This window comes from Pyrgilauda ruficollis, unplaced genomic scaffold (assembly GCF_017590135.1).
Source record: "Pyrgilauda ruficollis isolate IOZ18807 unplaced genomic scaffold, ASM1759013v1 scaffold24, whole genome shotgun sequence".
Taxonomy (NCBI): domain Eukaryota; kingdom Metazoa; phylum Chordata; class Aves; order Passeriformes; family Passeridae; genus Pyrgilauda; species Pyrgilauda ruficollis.
The window spans coordinates 2,052,121-2,067,550 of NW_024523648.1; the positions used below are offsets into that span (position 1 = coordinate 2,052,121).

Consider the following 15,430-nt stretch of genomic DNA (forward strand, 5'->3'; position numbering starts at 1 on the left):
CCGCCTCCGGGGGGCAAGCGGCCGGGAGGCTGAGGAGCGCAGGCAGCAGAGCCGGGGAGGAGGAGGACAGCGCCATGACTCATTTGCAGGCAGGTCTCTCCCCGGAGACTCTGGAGAAAGCCCGGCTGGAGCTGAACGAGAACCCGGACACCTTGCACCAGGACATCCAGGAGGTGCGGGACATGGTCATCACCCGGCCGGACATCGGCTTCCTCCGCACCGACGATGCCTTCATCCTGCGGTTTCTGCGGGCCAGGAAGTTTCAGCACTTCGAGGCGTTTCGCCTCCTGGCCCAATACTTTGAATATCGACAGCAGAACCTGGACATGTTTAAGAGCTTCAAGGCCACAGACCCAGGCATCAAGCAAGCACTGAAGGATGGTTTCCCCGGCGGGCTGGCCAACCTGGACCACTACGGCAGGAAGATCCTCGTCCTTTTTGCTGCCAACTGGGACCAGAGCAGGTAAAAGCAGAGCCACTGGCCCACCTCAACCCCTTCTCCCCCCGGGTAATGCGTGGGAAAGCGGTGCCAGCGGAGAGGGAGAGAGGGTGGGCAGCAGGGACACACCCGGCGCTGCCCACAGGGGGCTGGGCAGCAGCCTGGAAGGCAGAGGCAGAGAATAAAGGGGAAATACGTTTTGTGGCTTAGGGCCCTTTCAAGCAGCTCATCCTTGGGGTGTGAATTTTGGGAGGCAGGTGGACACTGGTGGAGTGCTCTTCTCAGCTGTCTGCTAGGAGGTTTACACCCTTCTGCCTCCCCTCAGCCGGAGCGAGCTGGCACGGAGATGATGCGCTTATCCCCCAGACAAAGGCTGGTTGCACTCTTGGCTGGTCTTTCTGTTTCAGCACACACAGAGCTGCTCAGGTGACATGGGAGAAAGTGGGAGACGCTGTGTGTAAAACAGGAGTATGGCTTTTAAGCTGAAAAGTTTGCCTGTGCAGGAAGCTGAGACTCTGAATCCTTTCCCTCAGCTGAAGAAAGCTCTTCCTGAGCCACCTAGAAATGCCAGGATGGAAGTTTCTGTAACCACTTCTTTTTCCACTCATGATGCTCTCAATATCAATTCTCTGCATAATAATCCGAGATCCGAGTACACAAAGCTTTGATAGCAAATTGAAGACTAGTCTCTAGAACAGTTTCTGATCTTTTTTTTTTTTGGGGCTACTCTAACCTGCAGATGATTTAGAAGGGTAACCCAAGAGCTGTCTCCCATCAAGGCCCTTTTTAGCAATTGGCTTGATATTATGTCACATTATTTGTTTATTCTAAATACATTGTGGGGGTGTCATGCTCAGTTTCTCCTGCAGTCTAAAATTATAACCACAAAAATCGCTTGATTTCAGTACATTTAAACTCTCTAAAACCTGCTTCTGTGAGCACTGCACTGTTTTCTTCTACTCCCAACCTGAGTGCAGGTTTAAGATCTGATTTCTCACTTTTTAGTGAGAAAACTTAGAACCTTGTACGTTGCCATCTTTATTCTAGTCAACATAGTGCTGAGTGCTCAGTGCAGATATCCTCAGCTCAGCTACTTTGAAAGTTTGGGGGTATTCAAACAACTGTCAGTGTGGATAGAAAGGACAAAATCTGGGGGAGAGGCATGTTTAAGTTTGCCCTTTAGGTGTTTAGCTGTCCTCTTGTGGGCTGTGTAGATTGCCATCACAGGGAGCATTCCCACAGCTCCCTGCCCCGGCTGGTGTTACAGCTATGGACAGGTTTCTCTCCAGAGGGATGCTGGCCCACCTTGGCTTTCCTCTCCTTCAGACATGCCAGCCACACCCACACTGTCTGTGGGAGAAGTTTCCTGTCCCTTGCTAACCCATGAATCAAGTCTTGGGACTAGGAGAAAGTTGTCTGGCCCAAATAAAAACTGCCCACAGCCAGGGTAACGACTAGAAAGGATGGATGAATATATGCAGAGCTGGGGCCAGCGTACCTTTTCTGCTTTGTTTTTCTAGCAGATGGAGCATAAAAGCTGAGTGAAGATCAGTGGTGATGAGGCTAAGGACTCACTGAGCGTTTCCTTTTCCAGATAAGGACCTTCCTTGTTTCCGACATAAGGACCAGGTCAACTTTCAATTTTAAAAATGACTCCACAAACTCTTAAAAATCCCTGAAGGAAAAATTAGCGAAGAAACACATGTTTAGGACTTTTATTAAGTTGTGTCTATGATGAAGAAGTTCCCTTGTTAAAGGTAGCATGACCTACTGTATACTGTTGTTTCTTATTAATGGAAAAATCCTAAACCTTTGTGTGATACTTGCCATATTACTTGACTTGGTCCTAGTCAAAATAATACCATGAATTCAAGTGCAGAGATAAAGTAGCATTTAAAATAATAATTGCCATGTAGAAAGAATAGGTTTATTTTCTTCTTGATGCTGGATATGCTGATATTTAAAGTACATGAGCTCAGCTGACACAGCAATGAATTTATTGTGTTTTTTTCATGAACTCCTATCGGTTTGATGAATATTATTTATGCTATGACACCAAAGTGGCTGGGGTTCACTAGAGTGCTTAATGGATGTGTTTGCAATTGGGTGCCTACTGCTTTTGAGCACTGCATGCTCACGGCACGCCTCTTCTCCAGAGAGAGGGATTTGTTTTCACGCAGACCACTCAGACAAAGCAGAGAGAGCTGAAGCCCAGCTGCGGGGAGTGGCTTGCTCCAAGGCACATGACAAGTCAGTGACACATCTGGGAACGGAGCTAGGTCACTTTCTTTTTCTAATTAATTTAGTGCCTTCCATTATCTGATGCTCAGTGGCTGAACCTGGGGAGCACTGTGGGACTTATGCCTGGGCTGCTATGCAGTATGTCTCAAGCCTGTGCCTTAACTGACTTGAGAGCTTGCAGTACACAGCCCAGTGTTCCTCTTACAGCAACAATAGGAGGATTACTTATTGAAGCCTGTCTGGTTAGGCTCTCTTTGTGTGCTTCATAAACTAAGTTAATAGAGCACAGCAAGCCTCCAGTTTTATCATATATGTGCAAATTATTATGGCCAGGATGTAACAATTAGAAAAAAAAAAGTTCCAATTTGTTATTTAAATGAATAGCAGACATACTAGAGATGATTTATATAGCACTGTCAGCCTATGATTTACATAGTTCCAATTAGAAAGAAAAGTGTGGGAGGCAAAAAATTTCTGTGGTAAAACAAGCCTGTGTACTAGATGTTAAATCATTAAATTAAAGCAGGGCCTGAAAACTGTACCAGATGTCCTGCCATCTGAACAACGCAATCAGACATGTATTTAAAACAAACAAACAAAAAAGGAAAGGTGAAAGACAATGGGCTCACTAGCCCAGCAGTTTTTCAGTGTGATCCAGCCTAACTCTCCACCCTGTCTATTCTATGGGGAAAATGAAGGTCAGTGGCGTTCCTGCCAGGAAGCTGGATAGCACTCAGGGAGGGAGCAACCTTCCTTATTAGCTTCCAGATTGTTGATTCTTAACTACATTTGGCTTGTAGGTGTCTATGTGCATTTGAAGACTCCCTTTCTCCTAATGTGTCCAGCTGGTGAAGTTTTTTCAGTTAATAGTGCAGTTAACTTCAGCTCTCAGCTGCAAGAGGTCTGTTGTCATGCATGGTCTTGTGTATGCTTCCTGGCACCTGGACACACATTCTCCAGGAGTATCAGTCCGTTTTAATGGTATGTGTTTGAAACCTTTCTGGTATTAATTATCTCAGATTTTTCCCTAGAAAGTGCATTAGAAAAGTGAAGTGGTACCTAGCTCGGTTGGTGTCACAGTGACCCAGTCAGCTCACACCATCCTCGGTGAATATGGAAATCCCCTGCATTCATTTACTGCAGGTTCTGCTGTTGCATCAGACAGCTTACAGTAGGGCAAAGACGGAGTCCAGGGGTTTGCTTTCAAAACTGGGCTTTCACATGCACAAGTGATAGAAACATTTCCCTGTGTTAAATGAAAATTTAACTTCTGTAGCTATGAGGAGGCTGGTCTGCTCCTCAGCTCACAATAAACAGCAGATAACATGGCAAGGTATTTTTCAGTCTCTGATGGAGGCAGCATGACAAAATAAATAGAAATGCTAACACTAGTAACATACTAACAGTAAAAATAACCAACTGTTTAGGAGAGTCAATTTTTGTTTGGAAGTTATATCTTCCAAATTATTAACTACTGTAAACCCTCTCATTTTTGCTACAGTTACTCCTCCTGACTGATGCTGTTTTATTGTTTCCTAGTTTTCCCCCAGGTATCCCCATCATCACCTGCATTTAGACTGTAGGGGTTTTGGCTAGGGAGCTTTATGATCAATGTAAAATTTAGATCAGCTGAATCTTCATGTGTGGCTGTGACTGTTAGACACTAGGCTAATATGTGGCATAATGAATAGTATTAAATCTGAATCTAAAAGATAATCTGGTAAAATATTTGAAGCTATTTCTATTTTTTCTTTGCATTTTTTGTAACGGTGGTGCTTTTTGTATTTAGAATAAGATATCTTCAGGGCATGCTGCCACTATTTAAGCAGGATAGCCATAAGAGAACTTTCAAGCCCTCATCTTCTCAGCATTCAAATCTGTACCCAGACTGACAAACCAAGAAGATATGAGGCACCATTTCAAAGTATTCCTTTGTGTATCTTGAGGGCTCTTGTTCTGGTGAAATTCTAAAAATATTGAGCCAGAACAGTACCTTAGAGATGGGATGATGGCTCAGAGACTTGACCAGCTTTCTCTTTTAAATCACAGTGGCACAAGAGCTCATTTGACAGAGTCTTTTCTTGTCCAAATGGTGAGTAGCTTAAAATACAGACTGTGCATTCTTTATGTGTTTCAGACCTTCAAGAGACATATGGCTGAAATTCGAGCAAAAGAGACTTACTATTTATCTCTTCTAGTTCCTGTCCTGAGAGGCAGATTTATGCCATTCAGTCCTAATTCTCAAAATTACTTCAAATTTCTTTCTTTTAGGGAGGACATGACAAATAGCCATAGAGATAGTAGGGCAACTCTGCTGAATCAGATTATCTGTTATTCAGGGCAAAAGTGAATTGACTGGAACCAGAATCTGGTTAAACAGATGATATGGTTGATGCCATTCATCATCAAGAGCATAAAGTATTGAAAACAGCTGACACAGCTGAGTTTGACATGAGACATCTGTACCCTGCATTCTCCCTGACTCTTCTCTTCGTGCTGGCTTGGTGGAGATCGCAGTGGATGCATACAAGAGGACAGAACACATCACTTAGAGGTAAAGGTGAAAGGTCCTGGTAAAGTATTACCAAGAGTTGACAGCCATGTCTTTCAGACTGCTTTCCCCAGAAATCCTTGGAAATACAATGAATCTGTTCATGTCCCACAAAAAAAAGTCTCATATAACTTTTCTTTTCTGTAAAAGGGAAATTGCTGCCACTGTTAAATTACAATAGAGTGGGATGCTCAGTAAATTGTTTGAGGTCTTCTGTTCGCGACAAATAAAGACCCCAATGAGGCATTTCCCTCGAAAGCTGTGTACTGTTGGTGTGGAAATGGTAGCTGTCCCAAAGCATTTGAAAGAATCACTGTCAGTGTGGTTGTTCACTTGTAACACCTTCTCAGGCTCTATTACTTTCAAGTCAACCTGAATGAAAAATTTCAAGAGGTAGCAGAGTATGTCTTGCACACCAGTCCCTGCTTCAGTCAGTCTTGAGCTAGGACTCACATAAAAAAGGAACATAAAGAGTGCATTTTATATGTGATAACATATTTCCAGCATTTGTTACTCACACTAATAACAGGACTAAAAAACTTGTCCAAGTTTTCCATTGAATTAAGCACAGTTCTATAAATAGAAGGTATTAAATACATTTAAATTAAGTGTGAGTTTTTGATTATCCTAGCAATTAGTAATATCTTGCTAGCTACAATATGTCCCATAAGAGTCTGTTTAAACAAGTGAATGCAACTGGATTTAGCCGTAAATAAATTAGGATTTATTTATTCACAGCCTAACTTCAGGCTGCTACAGAACATGCACTGCAGCCAGTTGGGCCCAGCACACCCTACATATCTGACAGCACTGGGGCAAGTCATTAGAAAACTGGTGCCAGGGCAAAATGAGTGCTGTTACTTAAGTACACATTTTTACTTAGCACAGATTGGTAAGAATAAAAAGAACCATATTCCCCTCCGACTGTACACCATAGTCTCTTCAAATTAAAGGCTAATATTTTCTTTTTTTTTTTTCTTTTCCTTCAAAGTAGAAAGGCAGTCAAAGCTGCCTTGGGCCAAATATATCTCACACTCACTAGTTTGTCCTGTTTTTCTCACTTTTGACTGGTCATATTTCTGTATCTGTATGGGAGGTAATTTCAGTGTGGAACAGGAGTTTCAGCAACAAAATTGAGTAATTTTTAACGTCTTTTTACATAGAATTTTGATTTCCCTAAAGTCCAGCCAGAGGTGGAGAGCATTTTATGGCAGAGCCCGTGCATCCTAGTGCTGGCACAAACAGTGGTAGCCGTGAGGTGAAATGTCAGACAATGTGGGGCTGGAATGGATTAAAGATAAGTCTTTACACACAATAACTCTGTGCTGTCTGAAAGCTTCTGTGCTCTTGCTTTGATTATGTTTTTTGCTTGAGCTGCTTAGCTGATACTTTCAATACTCAGCGTTTTGCACCACCTAAGATTTCATCTACCACACCAGGTTTACATTTCTGGCTTGCCTTAGCATGTGTTCAGGGTAAAAGCTGCTTTGAATACTCGCTAATGGATTTGTCTTTCTGGTGCTCTGTACTGTAAGTAAGGTATTGAAACCAAGAGAAGAGATCCAGTACAGAATGAAGAATAGCTCCTATCTTCAATTAATTGCCCTGAAGGGTATTTGAGGTGGAAAGCTTGATTGTTAGTGACATGTCCCTGTGTACTCCTGATGTAGCCTTTTAGACTTTAAGAATACTTCAGGTACCTCCTTCTGGCAGAAAGTGGTCTTGATTGCTTTTATCAGGACCTGTTTTTTGCAGGGCTTTTCTCTTATTTTCAGTGAGTAAACATAAATATTATTGTTGTTGTTGACTGTATTTCTTAGACCAGACCTATAATAGGAGTTATGGTGGTGGTGAATATGCCACAGGGATGTGGAGACCTAGCCCCTGTGATTGTTATTTACTCTCTGTGGCAGCTGAAATCTTGTTCCCATTGCTGCCTGACAGTTTTCCCATTTATTTAAAGAATTAAACACATAATTAGGTGCATTTCTGTTTACATGTATGCATCTTGTATTGGACTATTAGGTATACATTAAAAAAGCGTGTTTGTGTCAGTCTTAGAGAGCTGATTGGCCGCATATACAAAGAATCTTTATGTCTGATGTCACAGATTTCTAGCAAATTTGTGCCACTAGGAAGCTGTTAATCCAAGGCATGTGAAGTCTCCTTAAACTCCTTAGGGAGGACATTAGAGATGTACATCTGGAACTGGGGACCCTTATTCTGGGACTGAATGTAGGGTCCTCCATTGTGGAGTCCTTCTGGAGAACGGGACAACTTAAATGTCAGGTAGGGTGGAGGCTAATTTTAGAACTGAACATTTTTAATGTCTGTTCCTTGTATGAGCTGTGGTCAAAATCGTCCTCAGACCAAGGCATTCCAAACTTCCTGTAAACCTTAGATCTCAGAAAATTAAAGTATTAGAAAAGAGTTAAATCTCAGAAAAGTTCAAAGGAGTGAATATGAAAAAATTTATCCCTGTCAATCAAAAAAATGAAAAAAAAAAGTATCTCCAAAATGAAGAGAAGAATTTTGTCTTTACAAAATTATTTTTAATGCTTCCCTTAGTGTTTTCTGAGGAAAACAACTTTCTCCTGTTCAGACATTAGATCCCTTTCCTATGAATGCATAATTGGGAAGTTCACTGAGTTTTAGTTGGCTAAATAAACAAAGATGGAAAGATGCGAGGAGTCAGCTACAACAGATTAATTTCATTTGTGTTATTTCCTTTTGCAGATATTTTCAAAATATAGTTATGTCCACAACAGAACAGCATATTCATTGTATTAAAGTGAGTCAAATTCAGTATAATTTAATTTAATTTCTAAGTAGGCACACATGCTCTTTGCTACATATGCAGAATGGTGAAGAATTCTCCAAGGACTCACAATTTTGAGAACTTCTGTTTGATGCCATCATGGGAGACATTTAAAGGGCCTTGCTTAAAAATATCTGTACACTGAATATTTAATTTCTGGAATATTTGTATTTCTGATATTTTCCAGGTTTAACTTTCTAGTACCTCATTTGATATTGTGTTTATGTCTGTTTTGGTAACTGTTTATAAAATTCTACAATCCTGGAATGGCTTGGGTTGGAAGGGACCTCAAAGATCATCCAGTTCTAATCCTCCTGCCATGAGCAAGGGCGCCTTCAGTAAATGATCACCTCAAAGCTCTAGTGTGTGTTACCTCTTGCTTTTAAGATCCTTGAGTAATCAGGCTTCTGTACTTGCGGATTTTAGAGAAAAAATTACACAGAGAGTGGGATGATGGAGAGCGTGTGGAAATTCCCAATTTAACTGATAATTTTTTAGGACCTATTATTTAATTTCCTTTGGAAAATACAGAAGGAAACTTTGGATCTATGCTTCTGGTATTTGTCTCAGGTTTTGGTATCCTTGTGATTTTAGAAAAATACAATTTGTGTAGAAGCTCTTATACAGACATGGAATTCCACATAAAGATACTAAGGCAGCTTAGGATACTACGGAAAAGTTCAAATTTGTTTTTGATGTGTTACATTCTTGTAGTTTGTTCTGGCTGGCTGATGGTCTGTAGGTACATGATCCTACTTCAGAAGATGAGCTCAACGAATTGAGCTTTTGAAGATTTCCCAGCTTCAGGCGCTTCTGAGGACACATTTGCACTCTTTGATTTAAACTTTTGACAGAGGGAGACTACTCAGAACTTCTCCACCTCTTTGGTTGTTGCTCCTTTCCTAACCAAATCTCCTCTTCCCATTCTCAGGTACACGCTGGTGGATATTCTGCGTGCCATACTTCTTTCTTTAGAAGCCATGATAGAAGACCCCGAGCTGCAAGTGAATGGATTTGTTTTGATTATAGACTGGAGCAACTTCACCTTCAAGCAGGCCTCCAAGCTCACACCAAGCATGCTTAGATTAGCCATAGAGGGCCTTCAGGTACCATTATTATTTTCTTTCTTTTCCTTATTCTTCTTAACTTTGCAGTTCATTACAAATCTAGGTTGATAAAAAAGACCGAAGCAAAACAAAATTCCAACAACTTATGAATAGCAAGGCTATTAACACCTTAACGTGTGGGTGTACAGGCAAACTGCTTGTGACAAAAGTGTGAACTCAGTCAGCTAACTGCAGTAACTCCTGATGTGTAGGCTCCTTCCTTGCTATAAATATGAGGTAATTTTTTTGTCTTTATTCCAAAGTGCGTGGCTTTCTGTAAATTCAGATGGTAGCTCCTGCAGCAGGAAGTTAGAAGCAATCAGTTTATGTTGTAATTATGCGCAGGGCTAATGAAATAGGGGTTGCTGCTGCCATGCCAGGTTGGCTTTTTTTGTTGATTCTTTTGGAGACAGGCTGTACATCATTTGTCATGAAAGTGTGGGGCCCTGTGATTGGACAGTTAGCTGGGACTATTTATTTACTCAAAGTTCAGCATGTGCTTGGCTCTTTTTCTGGGTCAAGATTAATCTGAGCAGCAGCCTCTGGGATTGAGTATGCAGTGATTTAAATTCTTTTCAGCTCGTTGTAGTTGTTTTCTGTGCAGCCTCAGTTACCATGTTAAAAATATCTGTAATTCATTCCTGTGGCAGTGTGCCTTGCTTTTAGAAGGACATGTATTCCTTTTCTGTATGTTTCTATCATTCATACATTTTTGTTACTCATAAAGCAAAATAACAGCCTTACCTTTGAACTTTTTTTACTGTGATAGTGTGATTTCTGAAGAAACTTGTATAGCAGTGATACAGAGTTTTGATCTAACTGATGAAATGTCTCAACTAGTATTCAGCCTGCGGTTGCACACAGAAGGGTAGTGACATGAGACAGAGGTCTCTGTTCTCATTTTATTATGTTTCCTTATGCAACAGTGTGATTTCATCATCTTCACAACTAACTTAGAAGGCAGCAGAGAGACCTGTGCTCTAGAAGTGCTGCATTTCCTTTTATTGCTTTCAAAGTTGTTTTCTTTTTTGTGCTTTTTTCAAAGTTAGCCATTGTTTTCAGGTTTAGAACATGAGCAAATGCATTAGTGGTCTTTGTTTTCAAATGATGGTGTTTCTTGGGCATTACTCAGAGATGGTTATTTTGAAGAGAGCTGCAGTGAATAATTGCATCTGAAAATGTGAAGGGTGACCTACCAAACTTCAGGTGGGCTCTGAGACTCAGCATTCTCCTGCCATCAATTGCTTCATGACTGAATTGAGGAGAAGTCCTTTGGCTTACTGAACTTACCCATGCCCCCAGCTTTGTAGTTTTAAATATTCCAAATCTGATGATGACCAGCACGTATGGCACCATTTTGTGCCCACTGCCTTCAGTGCTGTTTACTGCAGAGATGCAAAAGTGGGTGTGAAATACTCCAGAAGAAAGAAAGAAAAAGCATTTTAATGGCTGCCTTCTATTTTGGAGGAAAATGCATAGCGAAAACATCATTCTGAATGATGTCAAAGTAAAAAGTGCTTAATCAGGTAGAATGAAAGAGAGCAAGAAAAACTCACACACACTATTTATTTATGATCTTTGTAAATACTTTCTGTTTAATCAGAGAAATGAAATTTATTTTGGCTTATAAGATTTAACAGGGCTCAAGATGCTGAACTTTACCATTTGGAGAATTTAAGTATTTGTGTTGCTTAGGCAGAAGAGGACAGTGAGAGTAGGATTAGTGACCACTGAATTTGATGTTAACCAAATCCCTTTGCCTCCCGAATGAAATCTACTGAATTTGCCTTATATTTGCTTAACTTCCATGGTGAGCAGAATACTCAATATGGTAGGTACCGAAGACTTTACAACCTATGGCATTTTTTGGCTTTTCACAATGGCTTAATGTTTAAGAAATTGCTTTTGAATGTAAGAGAAGTAAATGCAGTTTTCTACTGTATAGAAGAAGATGAGTTCTGGTGTATATTTTGTCTGCATATGTGTTAAATGGGAGTGTGAAAAGAATGATACTACAAACTTACTTGTATAAATGAGGAAAATTTCCTAGGTAGCTGTTTCCAGGAAAAGAGACTTTTGATCATGGGATTTACAGGACAGTGACTGTCTGTAATCTGATGTGAAATCTAGCATACCCATCACAACAGTGCTGTGCCAAGCAATTGGTGCAGTGTAGAATTTGCTGCTGATTTGTGCACTGCTGATTTGTAGGACAAATGTTTTTGCTGGACAAGAAGAAAACTTCATGTGGAGGTGGGGGCATTCAGCTGGGACTCTTGCTGCTCCAGTCCTAGCTCATGCACTGGCTGTGTGCTTTTGGAAAAAAGGAGCAACATTCTTCCTTGCAGATGCTTCTGCCTACAGCACTCCTGTTGCTCCTCATCATGGAGAAGGAGGATTTTCACTTAGAGCTCCTACACCTTCCCTAGTGTCAAGTCAGAAGGAAAACATTTTTTGAGAGCTGGAGCACATGCCTAGACTTTAGGACTTCGTGTTGACTCTCCTTACTTATTCAGTATGTGGATGTTTGTGAGTTCCAGTCTTTAGGTGCCCACTTTTCCCCATTCATTGATTTCTGTAGCCAGCCACTGATTTTGGGCTTGTGAAGAAGCTCATGTTACTCAGCAGCGGTGCTCCTGAAAGCAGGAAGTGTTAACAGCCTTATGTGCTTCAATACCTGAGTGCCTGATAAGGTCTCTTTCAAAAACTTTACGAAAATTTGCCTCCTTCACCAGTAGTGGGTTGCAATCTGTGTGCTTCAACTATTTTTCCCATAGAAGAGAGAACTTTTGAGAGCTCTGAAGAAAATCAGTTCTAAATATCTGTAGACGGCGATGAACTCTGAGCAAAAAGCTCAAAATGTGGTTGGTGTCTGGATAAGGAACAATTAAGTTGGCTGGAATTCATCTGGATGGAAGAAGAAAAACTGTAGAGGAAAGTACAGAAATCTGTGAAACCATAGAATTATTCAGCTTGGAAAAGACCTCAGGCTTGGCAAATCTAACCTCCTCCTTAAAGCAAGGTCCCTTATGAGGTCAGACCAGGATACGAAAAGATGATGGGTGGCTGGAGAGAGTAGACAAGCTGCAGATGTTATTTGTTATTTACATTTTAAGAAATGGGCATCATCAGGTGATACTAGGGGGAGGCCTTCCTCTTTGTAAGACACCTTTGTACAACATCTGGGTAACTTGTGGAACTCTGTGCCATGAGGAATTCTGGATGCTTAAATTTTAGCTGTGTTTAGAGAAAATGAAAAGAGAGATGAACTGAGGATTGGTAAATATATAAAAGCCAAATCACTGTTCAGAATTCCTTAGGCTGTACAAAGTTGGAGATGAGGTGGATGCTGAGTGGAAATAATCTCATATGTTGTCCAAGTTGTAGCTGCTCTAGGCTCTCTGTTTTGGCCTCTGTTAAGGACAGGATATAAGGCCAGGTGGACTTTTAGTATGACGTGATGAAGTCAGGTTTTGTATATTCCACTCCTTTCCCCATTCTGAAAACCTGCCTTTTTGTTTTACTGCTTCTGGCACTGCCCTGACCCCTTCTACCAAAACACCTAGCTGAGAACTCCTGAGAAGAAAGAGGAAGGAAGTTTTGGGTATAATTATTTTCTTTGTGATAGTCCTTTTTCACATAAATCCCTATATGATCTTTTTGACAGCAGTGTTTTCATAAGACAGGTAAAAATAGTTTCAAAGACTGAAAATTCAATTTGAAAACTACATTGAAAATTGGAATTATTATTAACTCTGACAGACAGCTTTGGGGGTAATTATAATTGAGTTTTGCAAAATGGAACACTATAGGTATGCATAAATCGCCTGAACTGATTAACTGATATTTAGTATTCTGGACCACTAATTCCTTCTTAAATATTGATTTCTATTTAGTGCATAATAGTAGTTGCATTCATGACAGATTCTTTTCATGCATGTTTTCACTTGGGTAGTCTGTACATCTCAATGCTTTGTAAAAGTGTGTAGTTGGCTGAATGTGAATGCTTCTCCTCTAGTTAAAAAGCTGGTGGAAAAGAGACCATACACATTTAAATGGGGAGCTGAGCATATGTGGACTGTCAGCATTGTTGCAGAAGACAGAAGACTCTTGCTTCTGGAACAACGGTGTTTGGGAGAAACAGTGATAGTGTTATGGGGGACAAGGCAGGTCTTTTAACTGTGTCCTTTTTTTTTTTTTTTTTTTTTTTTGTAACAGAGGAAGGCTTCATATGCTAAAACAAACTCAGTCCTGTAAAAATGAAAGCAAACCAGAAAGTAAATGAAGGCAGCATCCTTGCAGCTATGATTACTTTCCAAAGTGTCTTTCACACAGCTGTTCTTGTGAGCTGTAGGAACAATACCCCCAGCCAGATTTGCTGCAGCAGTGCAAGGTGGAAGTAGCAGACGCAGACCATGCGCAGTCTGGTGATGAAAGTGACAGGACTTCCTACTCCCATTTTCTTTAAGCGTGAACTCTATCAGTGTCTGGCAGGGAATACTGCTGAACATTAGGGTTGGTTCAGCAAGCACAGAGTGCTTAAACTTTGCCACCTGGTTCTGGACTACATCTGTGCGACCAACATGCTGCAGTGCCAAGGATTCCTAAGATAGGAACTTCCAGAACTAAGGACGCCTCTGGAAACAGTATCATGACTTCATATAATTACATGGTCACATGCTCCATGCAGTGCATAGGATTGTTAATAATGAGCTGAAGGAACAGCTTGTACTAGCAGTGAGCAGCAGTGAGCTGCAAATCACAAAGCAGAGCTTTAAATGTTTTTACATCCAGACTTAAAACCGTTCACCCCTCTCACTCAGTGCTTGAATTCTCTACCATTTTTTGAGAACATGGTCCTGACACTTCACTTCACATTGACAGAATATTATATGGTAGCAGACTCAAACTTTTAATGGGAGTACCTTCCATTTTTAGGAAGTCAAGTAAATAATTTAATTCAGGTTGGTTTTTTTGTTTTTTAAATCAAAGAATTAAGTTGTTTGTAAAGGCTGGGGTCCCCTGAGCCCAGTACTTCCTAGAGAACAGAGGGATGTGCTTATAAACAGCATAATTTCATACCAGTTCAACTCATGTTCAGTAGCAACAGCAGTTAAATGGGATATTTTTCCTAAGAGCTTGTTATTTTCAAGAGTTTGCTAACACTTGGTCTTCCTTACTTGTATAAAGACCATAAAAAGGCTTACCAGCAATTTACTGTGGAAATAGGGTGGACTGGAAGCGGTTGTTATTTCTACCTCCTCACGTGCTGTCTGGATGGACTTGACCTGCTGGGTGAGAAAGGACTTTATGACCATAGCTCGAATTCAGCTACAAACAGGCATGTCTGTGTAGACACAGCCATTATTCAGTGTGGTCCCAGTTTTTAACCTGTTATCTGAAGACAGAATAATTAATTCCCTTGCTAGATTCTTTTGTGATGCTCATGAAAAAAAATGGTTGAATGCCTTTGGACTGTTGATTTATGTATTCTCACAAACACACTTTTTAGATGAGGGGATACCATAATCTTTTTTTCTTATTATTTTTCTATCCCCAACTGAGAGTAATTCCACTGAAAGTTTACTGTTAAGTGTTTGCTATTTGGGGTGCCTACTGTGACAGGCTGTGGTCTGATTTTCAGTCCCAGTTTATATATTTGGAGTCCAGCTGACATTTATTTTTGATCAGAAGGATTGAAGGTTTTAGTCTTGATCTTGAACGCCCAAGCCACGAGTCTGAATTCTAGCATGGCTAAATTAAGAGCTTCTCATTAGATTCTCTTTGAATGCACATAGTGCCACGTGGGCTGCCACCTCTGAAACAAATGAGAAGCAGCAGCAAACTAAACTCTCCTTTCCCCCCAAGAAACTCTGCTCTGTGGTGTCTTACTGAAAACTGCAAGGAAGCTTAATGGAGTTAAATATCCACCCTCCAAACACTGCTACTGGAGCTAGTGGAGTATCTGCCTGCAGTAGGTTGTCATCCTCGGTGTGAACCTGAGCAAAGACAGACAGAGGGCACTTTGCCAGTGGTTTGCAGATATTTGCTGTAAGCAAGGCGTGATTAGTTGTGGGGAGCTTGGCTTTTGTTCAGACACTTTGATCTAACTGGCACAGACTCTTCTGCTTGTTCCTCCTGCCCTTTTTGCTCTGAGCAGGCTTTGCCACAGTTCTGCTGTTTCCCCAGTTCCTCAACCCACATTGTCTTATTTTGTACTAGTCTTCACTGATGTGGCTTTTTTTGTCTCTATTCTGACGGCATCCTTCAAAACC

General features: G+C 41.0%; 1 protein-coding gene across 1 annotated transcript in view; it reads left to right on the forward strand.

The window, feature by feature from the left end:
* Positions 1-74: 74 nt before the first annotated feature.
* CLVS2 (clavesin 2) overlaps positions 75-15,430 on the forward strand; it is a 47,243-nt gene continuing 31,887 nt past the window's right edge. Inside the window, exons 1-2 of the mRNA XM_041470061.1 lie at positions 75-463; positions 8,981-9,155. Of these exons, the coding sequence (XP_041325995.1) occupies positions 75-463; positions 8,981-9,155 (564 nt within the window). The remainder of the gene's footprint in view (positions 464-8,980; positions 9,156-15,430) is intronic.